At 43.5% G+C, this 24,125-nt stretch overlaps 3 protein-coding genes across 5 annotated transcripts; 1 reads left to right on the forward strand and 2 right to left on the reverse strand.

Annotated features, from left to right (window-relative positions):
- Positions 1 to 338: 338 nt before the first annotated feature.
- LOC117607449 (uncharacterized) lies at positions 339 to 3,186 on the forward strand. The gene is made up of 5 exons (XM_034331155.2): positions 339 to 479; positions 885 to 1,028; positions 1,090 to 1,196; positions 1,323 to 1,440; positions 1,524 to 3,186. Exons 1-5 carry the CDS (start codon positions 434 to 436, stop codon positions 1,604 to 1,606), a joined length of 498 nt encoding a protein of 165 aa, XP_034187046.1. The 5' UTR covers positions 339 to 433; the 3' UTR covers positions 1,607 to 3,186.
- On the reverse strand, positions 3,141 to 22,264 carry LOC117607427 (roundabout homolog 2). 3 transcript variants are annotated; one of them, XM_034331099.2, is made up of 11 exons: positions 21,131 to 22,264; positions 20,877 to 21,046; positions 16,588 to 16,896; positions 9,807 to 9,960; positions 9,597 to 9,727; positions 9,238 to 9,504; positions 8,299 to 9,125; positions 7,993 to 8,223; positions 7,583 to 7,921; positions 5,433 to 7,479; positions 3,141 to 5,370 (listed from the first exon to the last, which is right to left on the reverse strand). In XM_034331099.2, exons 2-11 carry the CDS (start codon positions 20,935 to 20,937, stop codon positions 5,180 to 5,182), a joined length of 4,557 nt encoding a protein of 1,518 aa, XP_034186990.1. In that variant the 5' UTR covers positions 20,938 to 21,046; positions 21,131 to 22,264; the 3' UTR covers positions 3,141 to 5,179. The 3 variants fall into 3 exon arrangements, with proteins under 3 accessions (XP_034186990.1, XP_034186991.1, XP_076548367.1); XM_034331100.2 differs by lacking the exon at positions 16,588 to 16,896 and having other exon boundaries at positions 20,877 to 22,264; XM_076692252.1 differs by lacking the exons at positions 9,807 to 9,960; positions 16,588 to 16,896; positions 20,877 to 21,046; positions 21,131 to 22,264 and having other exon boundaries at positions 9,238 to 9,499; positions 9,597 to 9,724.
- On the reverse strand, positions 21,390 to 23,765 carry LOC117607450 (uncharacterized). Its single transcript, XM_034331156.2, has 2 exons — positions 23,451 to 23,765; positions 21,390 to 23,347 (listed from the first exon to the last, which is right to left on the reverse strand). The coding sequence occupies exons 1-2, from the start codon at positions 23,645 to 23,647 to the stop codon at positions 23,137 to 23,139; spliced, it is 408 nt and encodes a 135-aa protein (XP_034187047.1). The 5' UTR covers positions 23,648 to 23,765; the 3' UTR covers positions 21,390 to 23,136.
- Between the last annotated feature and the right edge of the window lie 360 nt (positions 23,766 to 24,125).

The raw sequence follows: 24,125 nt of genomic DNA on the forward strand, positions 1-24,125 counted from the left end.
ATTATAATACACTGATATACGTTTTGTTTTATACGCTTTCTATCTGAATGTACCTTTCAACCTGATCAATGATGAAATAGCAAAAAGAGATACTGGTAAAATAACGGTATTCGTTACCTTTCTTAAATATATTAGCTAATTTAATTTCTTCCCATATCCGTATAATTGATTTAACGGATTTGACACGAGTTTTGTGCGTGTGACAGGTACTTTCTTGAAATAAAATAAAGAAAAATTCTACTTCTTTCATTTGATTAGAATTCAATTTTAATGAATCAAGATTATAGATGGTGCTGACGTGTTCTAAACTTCAGTGAACAAAATCGATACAAGCGCGACTTTCATTGAATCATTTCGAATACCTATATACACACGCAGACGTTTGGATGATTATCACTTTTTAAAATTTTAAATTCTCCCAGGAAATCAGAAGATGGATTATCCAGAGGGGCAGTATCAAGTATCTTATTTCAGAACGAGTACGTATATCAAGCGTATATGTAAAACGTATAACCTAAGCAAAAAAATTATGAATACCGTTAGAACGTTTATGAAGCTGTTGCATTATTTTGACAAATCTTATGTTTGAGACTATGCACGTAACATTCTAGTATTGATGCGTACGTTTTATTTCTCAAAACTTAAGATTCATTACTAAACATGATTATTTACATGTATATGTTCATTTTACCAACGTCACTAATGACGTTAATTGAAAGGTAAAATTCTGGACTTGTAAACTAAACATGTTCCGAAGATGAATCAAATTGTAAGCGAACGTTCTTTAGTACTCTGATACACTAATTGAAAAATTACTTTGAAACTTTGATTTTCTTTGATAAATTTGGTATAGCATATTTTGATCTTACTTTGGAAATTGATAGTGTGGACTGCAGTCGCATCTATGGGATGGTATATTCTTGCACTGGCCATCTGTTGTTGGTACGCCTCTCCATATATTCGGGAAAGGTATACAAGATGGAAGTTGAGGAAAGACGAGGAGGATTATGCTGCAAAATTCCATAAAAGTAAGCGATCGATTAGAACATTACAATAGAATGAGTATTTGCTTATTGTCTTTATTTCTAGATCCAGATCTATTGCAAGATAGACTATCAGCTTTAGAAGCTTCCCGGCAAAGAATGCAAGAAAAGTATTATCAAAAATGTGTGCAATCGAAGGAAGAAGAAAGAGAGGTGAATCGTACCTTTATGATACTGTTTTAAGCAGCAATTGTAAAAATGTTTCCATTGCCAAGTATAATAGAGCATCTTTACATTGAATCTGTTGAAAAATAAATAATAATGGAGATTATTTTACAGAAGGAAATAAGGAAGGAAGCATCGAGGTTGATCGACAGCAGTTCGACTGGTTATCGGCTAGGAAGTGCTAGCGATGAATCTACGTTTGTACAAAAGAAATCGAAATCATTGAGAGGAGGTAAATATACGAAAAAGAAATGGTGAAACGTTGAATTTGGAAACGTAACGATCGCGTTACTGTATCGTTTGAAATCTTTTCAGATTATAATCCACTAATGGGCGACAATTCTAGAGGATACCGACCTCCGAAACGGAGCTGCTGCGGCAAAGGCGGTTGCGGCTAATGTCAATTATACTATAAATATAAGCCAATTTTTGTCTCGTTTCCATATTTCTTACGTTTCCGTTACATTACAGGGAGGGAATACATATAAAATGAACGTTCGTACACGGGCGAAACTGTAAATAATTGTCAAGTTGTTGCTTTCGGTTGCAATAAAATAATACAATTTCTCACCGGGGCGTTGAAAGATTATCATTCCATTTTCTTTTCCACCTACCTTGTTTAATTACCAACGACGTTCAAATAAAAAGAGAGGGAGGTGGAATAGGAGAAAGTAGTATCCAACTTTCTTTCGATCGATCAACGGAAATTAGGGCGGTGAAATTGGTATAAAATGCTCGAAATTTTTAACGTCACTTTTTCTCTGTTTTTTTTTTCTTTTTTTTATATTTTTTAATAGTTTTTTTATTAATAATCGTTACTCGCATATTACGTAACGTCTTCGTATATCGTCTTATATGTATACGTATTACTTGACAATATTAATCGTTACTTTTTAATTATCTACAGTTGTGCGCGCATGTCCGCCTGTAATGCGTATATTATTAATTTGCATCAACCAATGTTTCATTCGGTTCGTCTGTTTCCGATAATATGTTCAAATTGGACAACCATTTGTGCTTGTCTCGTAATAAATAAGTTATTGCCTACGAAAACGCTTACGAACGAGCGATTCGCGTATTTAAATGCGCTTTATTTACAAAATTGTAAAGAAGATTTAAGCTAAATCACTTTGTCAGCCTTCGCATTTAGATGTAGACTTAAATAAGCTAAAAAAAAAAAAATAGAGATGCAATGAAAAATTCGAAGGTATCGAATCGTCGCGTAATTCGCGTGGGTTTGGAACGTTTAATTAGCGCGGATCTTTCGATCGGAAAGTTTAATGATATGACGGGCCACGGTAACGCGCGCGCGCGACTACAAAATATCCCTACGATACGGATAATTGAATTCACTTTTTTTTTTTTCCCCCTTTCTTTCTTCCTTTCTTTCATTCTCTATCGAACAGCAAGATGTTCGAACATCTCGATACGAGGCTATAGAGCAATTGGCAGCGATCGTGAAATCACTTAGGAAAGCTTCGTTAAACTCACCGTCCTCTGTTCGGGAACGAAGTTTTTCGAAGAATTTATTTCTACGAACACAAATCAGTCTGAATTACGTTTAATTTGGTTATTTCGCAAACGGAAGAATATACCGACCGACCGATGTATCTCGTTGGCCGATTCCGTGTTCCGTTTCAATTCTCGCCGGGCGGTCGAGTAAATGTACGCGCCCGGCGAGAGCAAGAACAAGCGGATGAACGCGGGAGCAATTTAGCCAGAAACAAATTGAAATTACGGACGACATTGACGGGGGGTAAAAGAGAGCGACAGGGAGAAGGAATGCGAATGCTAATGCTAACGCTAATGTTAATGGTAATGCTAATGGTAATGGTAATGGCAATGGTAATCGTAATGGCGATGGTTGGTGATGGTAACGGATGGGATTGAGAGCGAGGTTGCAGGTGGTGAGGATTAGATAAAAAAAAAAAAAAAAAAAAAAAAAAAAAAAAAAAAAAAGAATTAGAAAAAAAAGAAATGGGATACTAGAGATAAATCTCGTTATTTTCGTTCGAGTCGAGTCATAATATGATACAAACGGTACGAACCATCGTAACAATTCTGCAAATTTGAGAAACTATAAAAATAATATTACTTTTCCTTTTTCTCGCAAATTGATAGGATGGTTCAACGTACAAGTAAAAGACCGTTTTCTCGCGATTCTCTCGTGAATATATAGTTTAAGTAGAGATCTCGATATCCCGAACGAATTTTATTATTTCCGTTACCTACATACGCGGTATGTAAGTGTATAAGTAACTACTATCGATCGTTTTGTCCGTGTTGCGGATAGTAATATCGGGTGCGAATTTATGTACAGATTTCGAGGGGCGTCCGTTCTAGCGAAGAACAATAGCTACGAGCCTAGAACGGCATTCATTTTCGTGCCATGCAAGTTGTCTCAACGAAGTTTGGCAAACTCGGCGTACAGTCTAAAAGAGACCTACGCGAGGATAATTCGGGGCTATCGTGTTTCTCCCGTGAATTAACTTTAAAATATACCTTTCTACGTGGCTATGCTTCCCGAATCGAGTTCCAATCTAAACGCTCTACGAAAACGAACCCTCCTTTCGTTTAGTCAATTATACTTTTTTTTTTTTTCTTTTGTTACTCGACTTTCTGGATGGATTATGCTTGCATCTATACATAGTATACGGATTCGTCAATTTCCCTCGCAAAATTTTCCACTCCGTGTAGTTAATGTACATTATAAATTGCTCCGTGCCTATACATTCTCCTACGTAGGTAATATTACAGAATTGATATAATCCGGCAGTGTTTACGTTCTCCAAATTTTTCATATCGCGCGCTTCCGATTTCACCGAACTACCCCTATCGATCAGCCAGATTATCCCTTGCTCCTTATACATTTTTCGTTACCATTACTCTTAAACCATTAAATTAATTACAAGAAGTTTGAGCGATTATTATACAGCGTCGCAGCGTTGCGATCACTCGATCAACAACGTAACAGCGATATCCCACCATTACAGCACGGCATATTCTCTAAACACACCTAGAGACGAGTTTCAAGCGAAACGGTCGCGATCGATACGATAACTTGTTCTCGGAAAATTGCGAGAACATTTCCGATCGAACGGTTCCAATTACCTGGAGAAAATCAACGAACCACAGGTCGAGGTGTTTCGCGACGAAAGATCACCAGCTATGACTACTTGTAGAAAATTGTTCGATATGATAATACTTGTCACGTTTTTCAGTCGTTAACGATCACTGTAGGGCATTCTTTAAAAACGTACCAGGCTGAGGCCACGCGAGTGTTCAAAACGGTGCCATTTTTAAAAAGCCGTGCGCGGTTTCAAAGCCCACTTTTCAGAATAATGGCGATCGTTTCGCGGATATTCGTCGGCGATGTTCAAGAAGTGTTTGCTCAACGTTTAGGAACGTTATACACGGTTGCAGCAAACTTTTTTCCTGGCGGAAATCTAAAACCTCTAGAAAATAAATGCCACCACGAGAGTAGTTGCCGCTTACGACCAACCACAAATATATTTTGTACGATACGCTCTCATCTCGTCCCGGGATCTATGCGATTATTTTACATCGCGTCGAGTTCACTTCCCGTTCATCGTTCATCGTCCATTTTGTAAGAGAGGAGGGGCAGTGGGAGTATTGAGCAAACAACGAAATGTCAGATAACGGGAAGAAGAACCCCGCCGACTTGGTTTCTCAACCAATTATATCAGAAGTATTGAAAGAGTGCGTCGAACGGCTATGTTCGCGAAAGTGGGTAAAGATAAGTGGAAGGAAGAAATGTAGGGTTGCAGGTAAGTGAAAACAGGTAGATGATCGAAGAGGTTTAAAGAGGACAAGATGGATGATTCGTTAGAGTTACCAAGAAGATAGTCCTAGCGAATGTTTCTGCGACATACGGCTTGGCTCGTTGCGATCGAAGTGAATGATTTCGAAGCGACAGATAATCAGCGATAATTTGCCTCTTCCTTGTAACATTAGCCATCGCGAAGGTCGACCGATCGATTACACTCCGGAGGAGCATTCGGGTTACCGGCGTTCCCGCTGTTGCCTACGAAAACGTTGTTCAGTTTGTTGTATCTTTGACTTCCAGAACTGCCGACCGTGTTCGAAGCCGAGGAACTATGCTGAGGGTGGCCGGCGATTCTCGAGAAGCTAGGCACTTTGTCTAGAGAGAATAATATATGTATTAAATAGGGAACGTTAAGGGAGAATAAACATGATGCTTACCTTTCGCACGATTATGCCTTGATCTTTCTTGCGAGCTAACGCTTCCAGACTGCCTCGAAGGAATACAAGAGTAATTACTGTCACCGCTACTGTAGGTTGGCGAACAAGTCCTGGCGGTTCTTCTTCGCGGACTCCTTCCGCTTCTACTCCGGGAGACGGTTTTACCGTGAAGACAGTTCGTCGAGGAGGAAACAAATTGATCGTTGTACTCGAGAGCGTTACCGTACAGGCAACTGGATTCGGAACAAGAGCAACAAACGTCCGAGTGCGCGTTCGAATCGCAAGACTTTCTGTCCCACTCGTCGTTCTCCGGTTGGTAAAGGTTGTCAGTAGGATAAGGGTCCTGATCGTTTCGCCGATAGATTTCCTCGTTTCCGATCGACTGCGGCGACCGGGTATCCGTTCGGTTCACGCGACTGTACGCGGAATCGTAATCGTCCAACGGCGAACCGTTTCGTTGACCGTACAACAGAGAACCGCTCTCGTATTCGTGTTCCTGGTTGTTGCTCTTGTACTCGTAACGATCGAATGCCTGGGGAAAGACGGCCAGTGCCGACGCGTTCGTCTGCGGCGGTAGACTCGTGTACCTGCCTTGTTGATGATGAACGTTACTTTGAGGCATGGAGCCTTCGAACGACTGCGACTGTTGACCGGGACCGTTCCAAACGGCACCGGAACTTTCCAGATTGTTGGTCACTCTGATCGGCGGGCTCGGTGGACTTTGCGAGGTCCTCGATGCAGCTCCTGATCCGCCGCTACCACCGCCGCACCCACCGCCCGAACCGGAAGCCGAACCCGAACCAGACCCAGATCCGGATCCAGAACCGGAATTTGAACTTAAACTTAAACCTAATCCTAACGCTAACCCCGAGCCGGTCATCAGATCCAAATCGTTTTGCCTTTCGATGCTTCTTTTCCCTAAGTGAGGACTAAACGCGGCTTGATGTTGATATTGTTGTTGTTGCTGCTGTTGCTGTTGTTGTTGCTGGTAATGGTGTTGATGTTGATACTGATGCTGCATCGGATGCATCTGGTGATGATGGTGATACTGATATTGATGCGGTTGCTGCTGCTGTTGCTGCGAGAGCGACAGAGAATGCGAATGGGTTCTACCAGATCCGAGGGAGCCTTCGAACGAGGGCGGATGGTCCGGTGGAGGAGGCAGCATGTCGCACCAATTCAGAGGCTGAGATTCGTTCGGTAACGGCATTCTGTAATGATGAGGCCTCCTTTGAGCTTCCGTATTATCGTCCCCGTTGTAAACGCTACTGGCATTGTCGCTGCTCGGTGATACCGTGGATTTGTTTCGATCCAGGTTCGAATCCAAACTCGAGTAGTCGGGTTTCAGGCAAGAATCGCTCGAATTCGATTTTCGACCGGTGGTTTCTATCGAATCCGGGCTACGAGTTGGCATGCAAAGCGTGGTTGTCGCGTAAGGTTCCGGTGGTGCTTGTAACTGCTTCCTGGTGTTATAAAACGTCGTTAGATTCACTTCCGCGTATTCCGAACCGGTCATTCCAACGATCCCGGGCGGTAAACCGATCTGATTCTGATTGTTTAAAAGCTTCGTCTCGCAATCCTTGTCGGTGGAGGATGGTTGAAGAGTGTTGCTCGGTCTCCAACCACGCTCTAGCCAGAGTGTATCCTTGTTCAGCTGACAAATATCGTTTGCCGTGCCCACGGGAACGTTCAAGTGTCCCAGTTGTTTGCTCATCGTTTGTCTCCGACGAACGTAAAGGGCTCCCAGCAGCGCGGCGATTACGGTCAACACCACGGTTATCATTAGAATCAGGAACCACGTTTCGTTGACGACGGAAGCGCTCCTCTGGCTCGGATCGGTCCGCGGCGGTAGTTGCGTCAATTGCCCTGGATCCATGTTCAGCACGATTGGATTTGAAAACGGTCCAAGCCCGACACGGGTCAAACCGGCAACGCGTGCCGTGTAAAGACCACCGGTCGTTAAGCTGTTAATGATTACCGAAGTGGTCGATGCGTTCAGAGACATCTGACCTAGAATTTTGTTGCTACTATTGCTCTTGATTTGAATCTAAAACACAGAACGGCGAACGGATAAAGAGAGTAAGGAAGGGACGAACGAGGAAAACAAGATAGAGAATATAAAATCAAGTAGAACGTAGAGGAATTATTACCTTATATCCTATCAATTGTCCGTTCTGCGTGTTTTTAGGTGGCGGAGACCAACGAACGAACGCCGATGTTACATTTATCATTCCGACGTGAACGTTCTCAGGTGCACCGGAAGGGACGTCCTCCAATGTGGTCGCCAATTTCACGTTACTCGGTCTACCTTCGATCGTTTTGTAAAAAGGAACTAGAAAAAACTCGTACCGCGTGTACTTGTTCAAATTGGTCAAAACGTAACTAGTCGCTCCGGCGTTCATTACAGTGACCATTCGATATTCCGGCTTCTCGGAAACTTGACGGTACCTTATGTACAAACCCTCGACCAAGTCGGCAGCACCGAGAATCTAAGTGATCGATAAAACGAGAGATTATAGAGAGTCGACGATTCAAACGACATCGAGACGATAATACTTACATCCCATATGATTTTAACGCTGGTACTGGTCAAAGGTTGAACCTCCTTCAAATACAGAATCTCGCTATTCAAACGATCCCTCGCTCGAATCAGTTCGGTTTGAGGGATCGCGGGTTGATCGAGGTTGGTCGTCCTCGCGACGTCCGATAGAGGACCAGGAAGGGAAAGACCTTGATTGTTTCGAGCGCGGACGAGGAACACGTAGCTCGTGTCCGGTTTCAAATTGGTTACCTATAGATAGAAGATCGAGGAATTTTGAAGAATTTATACCAACGATGGTGGTAGGGACAGATGGTCGGTTCTTACTGTGTAGATGTCGTCCGTAATCCCGGTCGCTGCGACGATCCAACCGGTCTTTGGATTGGTAGCGAAATACTCGACGGTATAGTCGATCACCTTGCCAGCCCCGTCCTGACCAGGACTCCAGATAAGCGTAACCGCGTTACTGGTCGTGTTCACTATCCTCGGTTTGCTCGGACTCGCGGGAAGCATCGATGGATCCGGCACGACCGCGTCGACCACCACGCCCGCGGTCTCCTGATCGCTGACCGTCGAGCTAACCGTTAAACTGGCCGTCCACGATGCGTTCCCAGACTCGGAGGACGCGACGCAACTATACATTCCGGTGTCGATCGATCGAAGGTTCTTTATCGTAAGAGTTCCGTTGCTCGCTAAGGTTAATCGGTCGTCGGTATCGGTTCGAAGCAATTCACCGTCCTTGTACCATCTTATCCGAGGGCTAGGTCGGCCGAACGCGCGGCAGGGCATCGAAATTTCACCGTTCGGCGGTACCGTTCGATTCGACGCACCGATCTCGATTATAGGCGGTGGAGCTTCCTCGACGGACGTAACCTGAAGAAAAACCGTCGCCGTGCTAGCGCCAGCCTGGCTGATCGCGCTGCAAACGTAGTGTCCCTCGTCCTTCCCGAGGACCGCTCTGATATGCAAACTTCCGTCCTCCGTTACTTTGTAGCGGCCCTGGTACTCGTTTCCGGGGAACATTAATTCCTGCGAACCTTCGCGAGTCCAGAATATCGAGGGTTCCGGTGCGCCACGCGCAGCGCACGAGAACGAAACGTTCGATCCTACGTTGACTATTTCGTCCTTCGGAAAACTGGCGAACACGGGCCTCGCTGCGAATAAAAAGAAAACTTTATCAACTTGCAGTTCCACGTGTTTTTTTTTTTCCTTTCTCTTTTTCACCCCCTCCTCTTAAATAACAAGATCGTCTTTGTCTTCACTCACAGTATACCGTCAGGGTCGCGCTGGCCGATATCGCGCCGACACCATTTTCGGCATCGCAGATATAAGTTCCCTGATCTTGCGACGTCACCCTCTCGATTCGCAAGCTCTTATCGTCGAGAATATGCGCCCGTCCGATCGGCATTTTCCCGTCGCTTCGACGCCAGAGGATCTCGGGCGCTGGATCTCCGCCCACGCGGCAGGCAAATTCAGCCGTTTGATCGGCCAGGATCGTTTGATTCGTGGGAGTCGATAAGAAGTATGGCTTCACTAACAGGAAAACATTCGAAGAAAAGATAAGAGTATTATATTAGCTAGGTGTTTTAAAGTGCATACCCGACGCGACGCGACGATATTCTTACCGTGAACCGTCAACGTAGCTACCGCTGATTCCTTCACGCCCACCATGTTCTCGGCAACGCATTGATACTTTCCTTGGTCCGCTTGCCTCACGTCCGAGATCATCAAATTCCCTCCGTCCACCAAAGTGATACTATAACAAAGGCAAGGTATAATCAATTTCCTTGACCGGAGCAGATTGCGTTGCAGGCTGAAAAATCCGAGCGAAATACCGTTTGGTAGCATCCAAATCAATCATGTGACCGTTCTTTTTCCAGTGTAGCGTTGGTTCCGGATGCCCTCGGGGTGGTCCGCACTCCAACAAAGCGGTTTCTCCGGCCGCGACTCTAGTGTTTTGCGGTTCCGCTCGAAATTCATCTCTCAACACTGCGAAACGAACGAAAACTCGGTTACAGTTGATTAAATAATTCTTGTGCTTCTTTTTTTTTGGGAGAAATTCGCTTTGCTAGCAGAGTTTAGATGGCTTAATTAGAGGTCGAAACTGGTTTAATTATCGCGGATAGTAAATACAGGAAGAAACATCGTGCCGATAAACCGATCCTGCTTCTCACCCTTTTCGACCGTTTCGATAACTCTGTCGAAACGGTGAGTCACACACAGCATGCATGCACGCGGTACGTGGTCGGTGTATCTCGGCCAACTCGTTCCGCTCTGTTTGCTCATCGTTAGCGCCATCCAAAGGATCGCGATCCTAAGCTCGCAATTCGCGCGATCGTTCCTAGTTTAACGCCTTTTCCTCGCGATAAATTCTTCTCGCTACCGGTGCGCAATTAGATCTGAAAGTCGATGCTGAACTCGTAGGTTTCGCGGTCTTTTCCATTCAAACAGGGCGACGATTGCTGTGCCCTGAAAAACCTTGGGTCATGCGAATAGGAAGAGGCGCGTGAGGGAAAGGAGATGAATAAAAGAAAAAATGAAGGGAGAAGAAAAGAGAAAAAAGAAGCGGGGATCCGGGTAGGGAATGGGGTGGATAGGGGCAGAGGGTGAAGCTGGTGCGTAGTCAAACAACCTCCAATTAACGGACGCTAGATCTGGAGCGAAAGAATTGGAGGGTTCTTGGATCTCCCCGTCTCGCCCCCTGTCGTCTTTTTTGCCATTCTCACCCCTACCGGTCATACGACCCCTCAGGCTTTTTCGCGAGCCGCAGGAACCAACTAATGAGAGAGCAGCAGCCGCGCGGTTTCCCTTCGTACTATGCGCCTGTATGGTGCAGACAAACGGCCGTGCCTGTTAGATCGTGCGCGAGTAGTACCACCATCTGCACCAGACGAGCAGTCCTTCAAAACGAGCCACCTCTCGTCGTTAGATGGATCGAACTATTGCTTAACGAGAACTTAAAACGAGCGCGACAACCTGTGAATATTCTTTTCGAAAACGAAATGGATCAGAGATGCGTCGACGAGCTAGACCAATTTGCCACCGCGTTTCATTTCTCCAAACCGATGGATCGTTTTCGACAAGTTTTCCAAGCATAACTCGGTCTTACTAATCGAACCTCTCGAACGATTCCTGTTTATCTAACATCGAAAGTTGTACGCGTATAATGCAATATCACGGTGCAAAATGAAGGAGAGAGAAAGAGGGGAAGAACTGCACGAGCGCGGCTGTTAAGACAGAGAAATTCTCGAGGCAAAGTTTTCAATACCATATTCGATATAATTAAAGTGAATATAAATAAACACAATGGTACATGGACCGGTTAGAAAGGGCGAAGAGAAGCAGTGGCAGTGGTAGCGGCATGGCAGCGCTGCCATTGCCTTCGTAGAAGGGATATTCGTTCGTTCGTTGGTTTGGTCGGGTCTCTCGGTAGGTAAGAGCGCATTGAATGCAAATGGCCAGAGGGATATCTCCGTATGGGTGTACGTTAGCATGGTTACATGTTGCACGCTCGGCTGCCCCGATGCCTTGCCGAGAGTTTTAACCGAGCCACGAAAGGTGACCACCGCGAGCGACCGTATATACTGTATACCCGTATACGGCTAGTCGCGATCGCGAATCCATACACAGGTAGGCGTAAGTAGCCGCGCGTCTACTTTGCCCGTATTTCTCTCGCGGTTTTCGACAACCTTTTTATTCCAACATCCATATCTTCTACCTGCGCGATACGTACGAAAGGTGATAGAAAGGGACAGGAACTTTCTACCTTTTTTTCTTCGCCATGCTTCTAACGTTAGCTGTTTCACAGCTTATCCTGGACACGAACGAGACCTTCTAAACTGGCTAAGAAGAAGTTGGTTCGACGGCAGGAATTGTCGGAGCAGCAAAGTCGCTACGGTACGACGCGCCGCCGCCAGTCTGGTCCGGTATGCCCACGGATTCGATATAAATAGACACGAGAGTGTGCACCGTTCGTGCCTTCCTTCGCGCGACTACTATTCGATAGACGATCGGTGCTGGACACTCAAACTTTTCTTCGTATCTCAACTTTTACCCGAAAGAAAGTACCTAGACAGGTGAATTATTCTATTTCTATCCCCTTCCAATTTGTTCGCATTTGCCTGGTTAATAACTCTCATCAATTTATACGAAGACAGAATTGCGCGGTGGATATAGGATGTATGGTTTAGGGGATGAGGTCGAAGAGGGAAACACAGGGCAAGAGGTACATTTATACGATCGCAGATTCGATTTAACTGTCGCATTTGAATTCACGAAATCCCGTTAACACGCACACTCTGTCTTGGTAAAATATGCGTTACGTATGCTACCTAACTGGCCTATAGGATACTACCCTAGCCGTTTCGCTTAACATTTAAATTGCATTGTTTCTGTCTGGCTCGTGTCACATCCAGTTCCTGCTTTCCTTAAACCGGACGACCGATATAATTCACACCAGACGTCGTTTCGTTTCGCTCTTGATATTCCTACCTTAAAGTAACCTCTAATTGAATTCCGACTTTTCCATCCCTTTTCCCTTCACATCATTTTTCAATTTTTTCCTCTGTTTTTCATTATAATATCGCGAGTAGGATAGGGGCGGTATCGTCGAAAGCGACTCTACTCTCCTGCCGATTCGGAGCGAGACGCAACGTCGCGAGGGTGTACTCGATTACTCAATTAAAGCGTAGTGTCGGTAGGCGTGGCAGTTGGACGTACTCACGCACATATATCACATGGAACATCGCGTACCGTCCAGAAGCAGGATTCACGTATGCATACGGTAACGAAAGAATACGCACGATTACTACTCCTACGATATATTTACATCGACGGGATTAATTGTACCTACATCCGACCCATCGCGTTCTTTTTAACAATTTCCTCCATTAAACCCGTTGTAATTCGACAAAAGGCTCGATTTTCATACCGAAATATGAAAAGAATCAACCCAGTGTGAAAAATAAAAGCAAACGCTTATACAACGGCTGTCCGATGTTTATCGTTGCTCGTAGATCGCGTCTCTTGATAAACGTTTGTATGCGCCGCAATCCTCGGACCGTGTCTTGCAAACTTAGCTGTCCACGCCGGAAATACCTACTACACCATCGGGACTGAATGGAGTCGTTGTTTCGATAGCATTTACTCTCTAGTGGATGAAACGGAGGAACGGATCTACAGGAAGGAGCAAGGATCCGAAATAAAGGAGCTTTAACCGATCGCGGAGGCGGTATAAATATCGTATAAAAATATCGAAACATCTGTCAAGTTTCTTTACATTTGCAATGTAAATATGAAATACGTATCGGTTTAATAATCCCTCGGACGGCTACGGCTGAGGAGTGGAATTTTTCCTCTATCGTATCTTAATCGTCTGTTTCGAATATTAAACTGTGTCTTTAACGAAAATTGTACGTTTGTATGAATGGATTATTCTTTCGCAAAGGATACGTTTCATACGTTACACAAAAGACAGTTAATGCGTGCTGTGCAAGTTAATTTAATGCCTACACGGAAGGATATATTCTTATTATTAGGATAAATTTTCTTGCGATTCATCTTCTTTTCAAATAAAATAGCTAAGGGAGAATGGGAACGGAAGTTGTTCCCTGCTGAGAGGGGAAAATGCGTTCATTTTTATCGAATTTCTAATGGGTTGAGATTTCAGCAAATATGTATAGACGGTGGTAAAAGATAGGGGAACAGATTACGAGGTTCGTTCCTTTCGGCAGGTTTTATCAAAAAGAACCGGACGAAAACACGAACATGCGAATCAAGATACGACTACCTAGCCGTTCGTTGATTTTTCAACTTTGCAAAGTCCGAATAACCGGAAACGTTTATCGTGTTGGCACTTGGTATCAACGAATCCCGTCGATATAGAGCGCCCTCCTCCATTGGGATTAAAAGCTGTAACACCCTTCTCCTCGCAGCCCTGATACCTCCTCTCTTTCTCTCTAGCTGACCCTTCTTTCCCTATATCACCCTATCTCTTTCTCTTACTCCCGTTGCTCGCCTAACCCTCCGGCTCTCATTTTCTTCTTCTCTGTTCCCCTAAAAGCCACACGAACGAAGTAACCCTGGCACGGCACAACGGTACTATGCCGTCCGGCTAATCGATACGCGGTGGATGGAGCGAACGAGGGACCCCGAACCGGCACCCCGGATAGGGAAAGAGGGTTGAAAGCAAACGATGGATAGGTGTTATTTCGTCGAGGCGAGAATCGAAGAAAAGAGAGGTAGAGAAGAGGGGGAGGAAATCGGTATCCGAGCGACTCTTGGAATCGCATCGAATCGCTAGATCGATCGAACCGTCTTCGAAACGCAAGTTTATCTTGTCAAGCTCTCAGCCAACCTATCCGGATCGATTCAAGGTTTCGATACGATAGAGATCGCTATTATACGGAATGATTCCTTTTCTTAGAAGAAACAAAGTACTACCCTGTCCTTTAACACCTATTTTTAATCGCAAACTCGCCGTTTTTCGGCGCACTTATCCTAACCCGAAAACCCTCGCGTTTTCTCCTACTTGTCGTCTTTCTTCTCTTCGCGATCTTTTCTTTGTCTTTCTCGTTTTTTCATTCTCAACGAGTTTATTTCGGTGCAAGTCGACCGAACACGGCGTGCTCGTAGCACAAAGCCTTATTCATAGTCGTCGGCCATAACTGCCGTTTGCGCCTACCCGCCATTGCTATCGCCATCTTTGCCGTCGAATATCGCGATGGGAACGACAAACGCTACCAAATCGGACGATATCAACTAGCGGGAACGTTTTTTTTTTGAAATTCTTTTTTTTAAACGGTGTCTTTAAAAATTAATTGTCAGCAGCGATCAATTCGTCTAAGTTAAAAGAAAGACCTTTCTATCGTTTAAACGCGAGCTTAGAAGAAACGTTCGAGGAAAGTTAGGATCTAGCGTGGTCGGTAGGCGTCGTACAAAAGGGAACGAGCAATCGGCATTCCGATCGGGACTTTGCTTCGACGCGTCCGACGAAAGTAAAGGGCATGGACCTTTTTCATCTAAAAACGCGTTTTTACGAGAGACGCGCGTGTACTCGTAGAGTACCTTCGAGTGTATTCGCGTTAGCTCGCGTTACAACCCATGGAAAACTATGCTACATCGAACGGTGGAACACACAGCACCATGTTGGTGGAGCATACGCTCGATGTAGATACAGCTCCGTATCGATTTCTATTCTCCTTCTCTTTTCTCCTTCGTCTCCCTTCTCTGCTCTCGCTCTTTCTCAGCGCACACACGCGAAACATGCGCGGGGGGTAGGTTCCCCTTCGCCCTCGGCCACCTCTGCCTAACCCAGGATCGTGGTAGCTCGCGAGCGCACGCGCACACATTACAAATTCGCTAATAAACCATGGAAAATCAACGTTTTTCCTTATTTACAATCGTTTCTTAATTGTCCTTCATTTCCAGTTAATTTTCATTATTCTTTGTACCGAATAATTTGTTTCCCTCTTGCAATTTTTATTGCCACGAATGATTAAGAGAAAAACGATGATAAGTGAAATAATACATCGAATTAAATCCCTATTTGCGATTACTTAATTGGTACAACGATACCACGAAGCGCGTTTGACAATGAGAAGGATTAGTCATTGTCAGACGATATTTCTCGATGCATCAGTGACTTTTGTAAGAAAAAATACAACTGTTCTGTACCTAAGTAGCTTCGATCATTAGAACGGTACTCTGACTCCGAGAGATAACGTAGTAACTCTAAGTATTCCTTCTTTCCATGGAATGTACGTACTCTTATTCTTCTCGTTCTTCTCACCGTGTGTGTATACCGAACGATGAGAATAGTGCGATCGATAGACTTTAGCTTCGCATCGATGATCCTGACGCAAATTATAATTCAATATTTCATCCAGAAATTCCAATATTAAAAGAAAATATAAATAAAATCATTGATAAAATTGCAGGAATAACGTGCATTACCTTCTTCGATGGTATCTAAATGTACACACCTTCGTATCTATTCCGCAAACGTTCGCGTAACAACGATAACGAGAAAACCGTTGCCGCCTCGATCTAAAGTAAATGAAATAATTTCGAATTCTGATAAGCAATTTACCGGATTTCGAGGAAAGACGAGGAACGATGATTTGGCAATTGGGGCATATCAGAAGGGAGATGGGTGTACACTCGAATGTAGAAGAGTTTCCCCGTCTCCTCTCTCTTCAAACTACCCCCTACCCATTTCTTCTTCCAGAATATCGATCGGCCTTAAACAAACTCTGCTCCGTTCTTCGTTTGTCCGAACATAGTCGACTCGTTCCTCCTCCGTTTCGCACAAATCAAAATTATCCCAATTTGCCTCGGTCGCTGCGTCGCGACGCACCGCGCCGTACCGCACGGATATACGGGATAGATGCGTTCATTATGCAAATTACAAGTACACGCGTAAGGACGTACACGCGGCGTTACCGTCGATTATTTTAAGAAACTGTTATTGCAAACGACGAGATACGCCCAGGGGTGGATTAGCCACTTTCCGACGGGTGAATCAATTAATTAAAATTAGGATCGGTATAAATTTAACTCTCAGTTCGTTCGTGGAATGTAGAAATTGTGGGAGAAGTAAAAAAAAATGGGACTTACCTGCTACGGTAAGGGTAGCGTTCCGACTCGGAACCGAGCCAGCTTGATTTTTCGCTACGCACCAGTAAACACCGCCATCTTGCTCCTTTTTCCCGTGCATTACCCTTAAGAAGAAAAGGGATCCCGTAGGCAGAAGAACACGATGAGATTTCGCATCTCCCGGTGACGTTTGTACCAGCTCACCGTCCTTATACCATTCGATCACCGGCGGAGGTTTACCCTCTGCCTTGCAATTCAACGTTACCGGTTCGTTCTTCGCCACGATTATGTCCGAAGGATGTTCCGTTATACGCGGTGATCTCAACTGCCCTGAAACAACAATTTCAAACGGCTCATACCAAGCGAAATTCATAGGTAGAAGGTAGTTGAGAAAAATAAAACTAATAATAAGGTTTAAGTTTCTAGGATACTAGGCAAGTGATAGTAAATAAGAGCAGCTTCCGAATCGTTGATTGAACGATAGAAAGCAATCCCAGCTTTACGTTACTAGCTTCCGCAATCGAACGAAGCTATTTCAGCTATCTCGATACCGATCCACGGATTCTGAAATATTCTTGGAACGTATAGATACGTCGTATAGACCGCGAGTAGCCTACGATCGTTTCGCGCAGTCTGCAAATCCTACTCGGGAGACGCAAACGTTCGATGCAGAGGCATCCGAGATACGTATTGCATCCGCAACAACGTTTACTCGAATTCCGGGCTGCGAGATCGTTTCACCGATCGACGTACGGTCTTCTTCCTCGAATAAATCGGTATCGTGCAATAACGTATAGCTATCTTACGGAAATTTTACATCGATCTAGGAAAAATGATAAAAGGTTTCGATAGTAAATTAAAAAATGGAAAAGGGAGGTATGTTTGGACGATAGAAAACTAACGCACGTCCAAACACAAACACTCGGATACGTATATGTACAGAGACAATTGTACATTTTTCTTTTGTCCTCTCGCCCGAGCACTCGGAAACAATAGACATTGTGGCTAAATTAAAATCGCCTCCGGAGTTTTCATATTTCGCTGTTGAACAGAGTCGTGAGCACGCGCGAACAAACTCGCAGTTCTTGCGCTCCGTAGGCCCGAGGCATCTCGTTTCATTTCAGTTCTAACCTTCTGCGAATCAAGCTATCTCAGCAACCTGCCTTGCCAACCGGCTGTCACTCTTATTCCTTTTCTATTCCTATCGCATCCATCTTCTTCCTTCCTTTATCATCGCATTTTTATCATTCGCCTTTCCATTCTACTCCGTTCCTTCTTCATTTTCATTCCGTTCCATTTCCAGGTAATTGTTCCTCCTCGCCTTGCTGTCGAAATCGACCAACTTGGGGATTTCAGAATTTTAATTCCAATTTAATTAAAATTCAAACTCGTCAAAAATTATGGTTCTCTATCCGTGGGTTAGAATGAAGAAAAATGCATAGACCGGCTAATTTCAGCGGCGGTGCCAGGGAAATACAGAGAGATTAAAAGAAGAGAATGCTCCGATAGACGATGACTTGGCTTATGACTTCGCAACTGCAACCAGAGTATTGATTTGCCGCTGTTGCTTCGCCTCTGTTAGTTTTACTGCTTTCGCCGGCTTCGTTGCCTCCTACCAGCTGTGCCACCGCCGAATCTTCCCGTTTCCTTATATCTTCACAATCTTTCTCTTTTCGCCTCTTCTATAAATCCCTTGTCTCTCCTTACTTTCCCATCTTCTGCTCCTATCGCTACTGTCTCCCGTTTTTTTCTTCATTTTAAAACGTTTCCCTTTTTTTCTTCCCTCTCGGACCATCTTATCCCTTGGCGACTATTCCATTTCACCCTATCTATCTACACCTGTGTACACATTCACGCGCTATCCAATTATATAGCTGGTTATAACTTGTTTTAAAAATATTCCCTCCTCGTTGAATAATTCATGGGAAACGTACAGCCATCGATGAAAAAAAAAAAAAAAAAATAACCGAGTTAATTAAACACGATTCTGTTCCCGATACAACGATATCGAACGGTGGAAAATGGAGCAGAGAAATGGAACGGTGGGTTGAACGTTTGAAAAAGAGCAGCGAAGTCGATGAAGTCAGAAAAGAAGGCAGAAGAACAGAAGACACTTCAAAAAGTACCAAGTACCAAACTGCATTTGGCGTGCATCCAAAACCATATCGTTTGCAGAGAGAAAGAGAGGGGGGAGAGATGAAAAGAAGGAAAAAGGGAGCATTCTATTCTGAAAGCATTCGTACAGTTCGGCAAATTACTATTCTTACTTATCCGTAATATTTCAAAGTTATCGTAATTTACGCGTCGGACGGGCCGATAATCGGGCACGCAGGAAACCCGTCGTGCGTATATATACGTATAAGGAAAACTTGCGTGCCGGAGAGAGAACAAGGGATCAGGGCGGGGGAAAAAAGAGAAAAACTGTTTCATTACCTTCGATCCCTAAGAAGGATATTCTTGTAAGAGGGGAAGGTAGAAGACGAAACGGGAATAACCATTGAATTCCTTGAGACGCGAGGGAAACCTAAGACGCGGAGAACCCTCCAAGAGGGTTCCACCGACACACCCTACTCGAAGTCTTTCCGAGTTCGGCCGTCTCAACTCGCGAAGCAAAAAAACAACCGAAAAAGAAATAACGGCTTCATTACGTTCAAGAAAAATCAACGAGCCGATTCTTCCTTTGAATTAATCGTTGAGAGAAGCGATCGACGATGAAAAATCAGATCAAATCAGATCCTTTTAAACTGTCCATTTTCTCTTCTGCAAGTAGCACAATCGGCCGGTCGGTTTATACAGTTCCAAGATACACCGGGAATTATAACGCAAGCTATTTTTAAGTACCGTTACAGGGTTATTAATTATCAATAGTATTCTATGGTAAGCGGTTTATAAAGCTATCGTACTTCCGAGAATATACGGCAGATCGTTGGAAATTCAAACTACGATGAATTTTTATTCTCCTCCATCACGGGGCGTCCATTTTGTTCAAATCAAATATCGAAAATTTACCTTTCTGCAATCACGATAGAATAAATACGAGGAACAGGAAATGGACGTAAATGTGGATAATTTTAATGCAATCGATGGCACGCATTGTGATTCAATTAAAATGCAATTGTACGTATATATGTGTGTAAGTAGATACATATGCGAGATGCATCGGTAAACTCGTTGCATCGGTTCGTTGCACAGCATCGCACATAACCTAATAGTTTCGTTTAACGTCGGCTAAACTCGGCCATCTTCGTAAGACTTTCCATCCACAAAAATAGACCAACCAGCATCCTAGCGTATCTTTTTGCTAGGATACAATCAACGGGAAATTTCTATCGACCTAATCGATTCTTCGGAAATTTCAATTTCATTACATTCTACCGTTAATTGTAACAGAAAAATACGTACGTTAAAATTCAGTTTAAGAAACATCGCTGACCAGATTCGTGCTGCCGTAGATTCTTACGGTAAATCGATTCCACGTGTTTTACTTAAACATCTAGATTATCTTTTAAACATCGTCCTACTCCTTTTTCTTACACGCGCTTTGCAGGAGACTAAATACAAGGTTACGGAGCCTGCATATTATGTCTTCGAAACGAATCAATCTCTTCGTATCACAACAACCCGACTAATCTCTACCTTCTACCTGCGTGATCGCCGTTAATGGAACAATATACGGGTATACGTATAATCCTTCCAGAGGTCGAATGCAAGTTCGAGAAGGACGACAAACGACAAATTTCACGTTACTGCATCAACCATCGATTCTACGCGATGATTGATCAAATGATATAGTTTGCTAAATGTTACAATACGGAAATGGTGTGTACGTGGTAATCGATAATGGTCGGGAATAATCGTTTCTAAAGCGACGGATTTTAGGTGACTCGACCGCGATTCCGCTCCGTTGTTGTTTTTAACAAGGCTGATTCAACGAATTCAGCTCGCGAACAAAACATTTATCTCCAAGTAACTCTACCATTTCTGTCAGTTCCTCGGCTCGTTCGTTATCTCGTGTCTGAGAACGAGCCGTCGTAAAAGAAGAAATATCTCTGGTTGAACTCATTTTCAGTAAACTTCGAACATGTGTATATATGTAACAACATATCAATCGGTGGCTACAAAAATATTCAATTAAATTCATATTGGTTCGCTAGAGAAGCGGCACCGACTGTCGGTAATTCTTGTAAAAGAAAACGACGCATGGGGAATTTCAAATCGCATAGTTGTGTTTCAATTACAGAGAGCGTTGTAATAGATAAGGATAATAAAATAATAGAAAGGGATAATAATTAAAATAATGAAAAACTTACCGTGAACCATAAGGGCGAAAATTGCTGTCGCGAACAAGTTCCTTAGCCACCCGTTGCGCATTTTTCTTTCCGATACCGAAAGATGCTGGGAGTTTCTTCGTGTCACTCACGAATCACTAGACCCCGTTCGATCGTTGGGGAGGGGGGAAGGGGGCCAGCGTTAAAGCATGCTGTCGAAATTACCGGGTAATTACAAACGCGCACCAAATATGGATAAAGAAGGAATGAAATATATACAGGAGAAATGCACACACTCGACGTCGATGAGGTTAAATCGGTAATAACGACCACCACTCGCCGGAGGATTCTCCTTTCGGTTTTCGTGCACAGAGTAGCTTTCCAGGCGAGAGGCGTATCTTTCTTCGGGATGACACTCGCGCGCGCCTCATTTCCATGCCATTACACGTTGCCACAAAATACGCGTACGTACATACGTACGAGGAACAAACACCCACACCCACGTCATACCCAATACCCACCCACGCGCACTAAACACCTACGCAACTACGTATATGTGTGTGTGTGTGTGTGTGTACATACACAAGGTACGTATACATTATACATGAGTATACGTGTTGGTCAGAGTTCGCGTATATGTGGCTAAGTACATTCGCATAAAGTAGCGCGAAACGTTAAAGCACTGACCGTCGGTCAATCACCAGCAATCCCATTCTTATCGAATAAAAGTGACGCTTGCATTCGTACGACGAACTTCTGACATCGTCCGGCACCACGCACGCGCGCGCGCGCGCATCCACACGCAGAGCCTCATATACGTATTAAAAATAAAGCGCACACAGGTACGGACCAGTGCACACGTACGCGTAAACCCACGTAGAAGAAAACAAAAGTGTCACCGATTCGCCGGATATCGAGCCTTCCTTCCCGCTACACTTTCATCTTCGTTCGAAAATCGAAACAACTATTCAAACATTTTTCATCGATCCAAGTAGCGCGTCCTCATTGCCACTGACGAATTGTACGTACGATTTAAGAACACTCACGCGACGCGTTTTATACTATACGCGTTATATCCATTTGTTTGATCTTCGTACGTTCCTTGGAGTCGCCTATATTCAGACGATTGATCTCGTTTTCTCGAAGAATGGCGTTCCATCCAAAATCGATCGTTCCGTTTCGTTTTGGTCAACTGTCAAGCTGCGCGTCGTTCCCTGGCACTCCGAACGACTAATATTTCCACCCTTTATAGTATCCGCCATTTTCTACTAAGAATTAAGTCGATTCTCGAATATACAATGATTATGCGCGCGAGCGCGCACGCGTGTGTGTGCGCGTGTATGCGAGCGCGGTCGAATGCAGAAAATTAAATATCACACAAACACAACCCCTTCGTTAACGATCCGTTCACCGCGACGACCGAGTCACGACTGAGGATGGAGAAATTCTTTTGGAGCAGCACGCGACTCCTCGGCCATGTTCGACTATTCTCGTTCAATCTCGGATTCGCTTCGGCGCTTCGTTCATGCCGTTCTCACAAGTCGTCGATCCTCTCTATGTAGGATCCAGGATTCTCTATTTTATGCACACATTTATATCACATTTTTTTTTCTCTTTATTCCTTTATTTTTATTTACAATAATTATCATGGTTATTTAAGCTGGACTGACTTAAAGTCACGGTATTCATCCAAACAATCAATGTGCTATTAAAATTCCCTTATATTCTCTTCTAATTAATATGTCACTGTCGTTGTGTTATCACTGTCGTCATAGTTGGGTCTATACGTTGATTATTAATTATGATTCACAACTAATCGTACTATGTAACGATCATTTCATATCGTGCTGCATTTAATTATCGTCTATCACACGGACAATGATCGTTTCCATTTTACAATTATTATTTACCCTTTGTTTCACTTATTTATTTCAATGATATCATAAGAAATCACATTTACTTAACACTTTTACCTTTAATGTAATTGTTACACGTTTAGTCGTAATACGTACATAAAGGTAAAACAGGGATGATGGTACACGAGAATAGACAATAACGGACGAATGCGGTGGCGATACCGGAAACGGTGGGTGCAACTGGTCAAACAATCGTAAACTTCCTTTCGTAAATAACCGGAAATCTGACAGAAGTACGTACATTGCGGGTTCGCGTGCGTTTATATGTACATACAAAATGCGATCAGTTTTGGAAGGCTCGATTAATTCCGTTTAAAAAGTATAAAATAAATTTAAATATACCCGAGGTGATATCGGTCACTGTCAAAAGGATATATATTTCCCTACTATTTGTTACAACGAATCGGACACGAAATTTGGATATTATCTAGTGGATCGATATTCCTCGATGCTGGTAATCTAGTTTTTATGTTAAACGTTTGTCCGGTGCGAAAGCCATATTCTAAGAGATCCATCAGTATTTGATCACGCGGCCTATTAAAAAATTCACCTATCGTCTCGTGAACGTCCATAGAAGGTTGTACATGCAACACGTGTCTGCAAAAATTCAGTTTAAAGCAAAGATAATTTACATGTAACAAGTACACGCATACATAATTAATAGCGCACGTGTTTATTGGGGTCGAGTGAAATAAATTACCTAAGTAAAATCGCGATCAACCCTCTGATTTCTGGATGCTTTTTCAGATAAATGTCATTGTTGTACCTTTCAGTGGCTTTTCTTAAATTCAATTTCTTTATCTGGGTTTCGTTTAAAGCTCCGATATCGAAGTTCAATGCCCCATAGGCTGGATCTTTCGGGTGGAAGGGTCGATCTTGCGAAAATAGATCATCCATCGAAAAACTATTTGCTATTGGAAACGGTTTGTGGAAACGCTGCGATTTTTTTCTATTATTTACGTACTGAAGTAGTCGTCAAAAATATATGCATAGAACAATCGACTGTATATCTATACGTAACAGATACTTTGTGAGGCATGAAAAATATAAAGAGCTATCAGAGACCATCGAGTCAAAAGCTCCTACGATCGAGCACTTTCGATAAAATCTTTCAAGAATACTTGTACACGTCTACACGTATCCTTGTCATTGCTGACACGGTGAATAACACAGAATTATTCGCAGAGGATGAGATTTTTCTTTTTGTCGGGAAATCCCGACGAGGAAAACAATTGCGCAACACTATTCAATGAAAAATCTTTGATACACTGAATTTTCGATCTTTTCCACTTTATCTACGATCGCTGAAAAGCTTAATTACGATAATCAATTAAAATTCCTGTGTTAACGAAGAGAAAATGTGTGATAGAGAAGC

The sequence above is a fragment of the Osmia lignaria genome, chromosome 14 (genome assembly GCF_051020975.1).
Source record: "Osmia lignaria lignaria isolate PbOS001 chromosome 14, iyOsmLign1, whole genome shotgun sequence".
Lineage (NCBI taxonomy): Eukaryota > Metazoa > Arthropoda > Insecta > Hymenoptera > Megachilidae > Osmia > Osmia lignaria.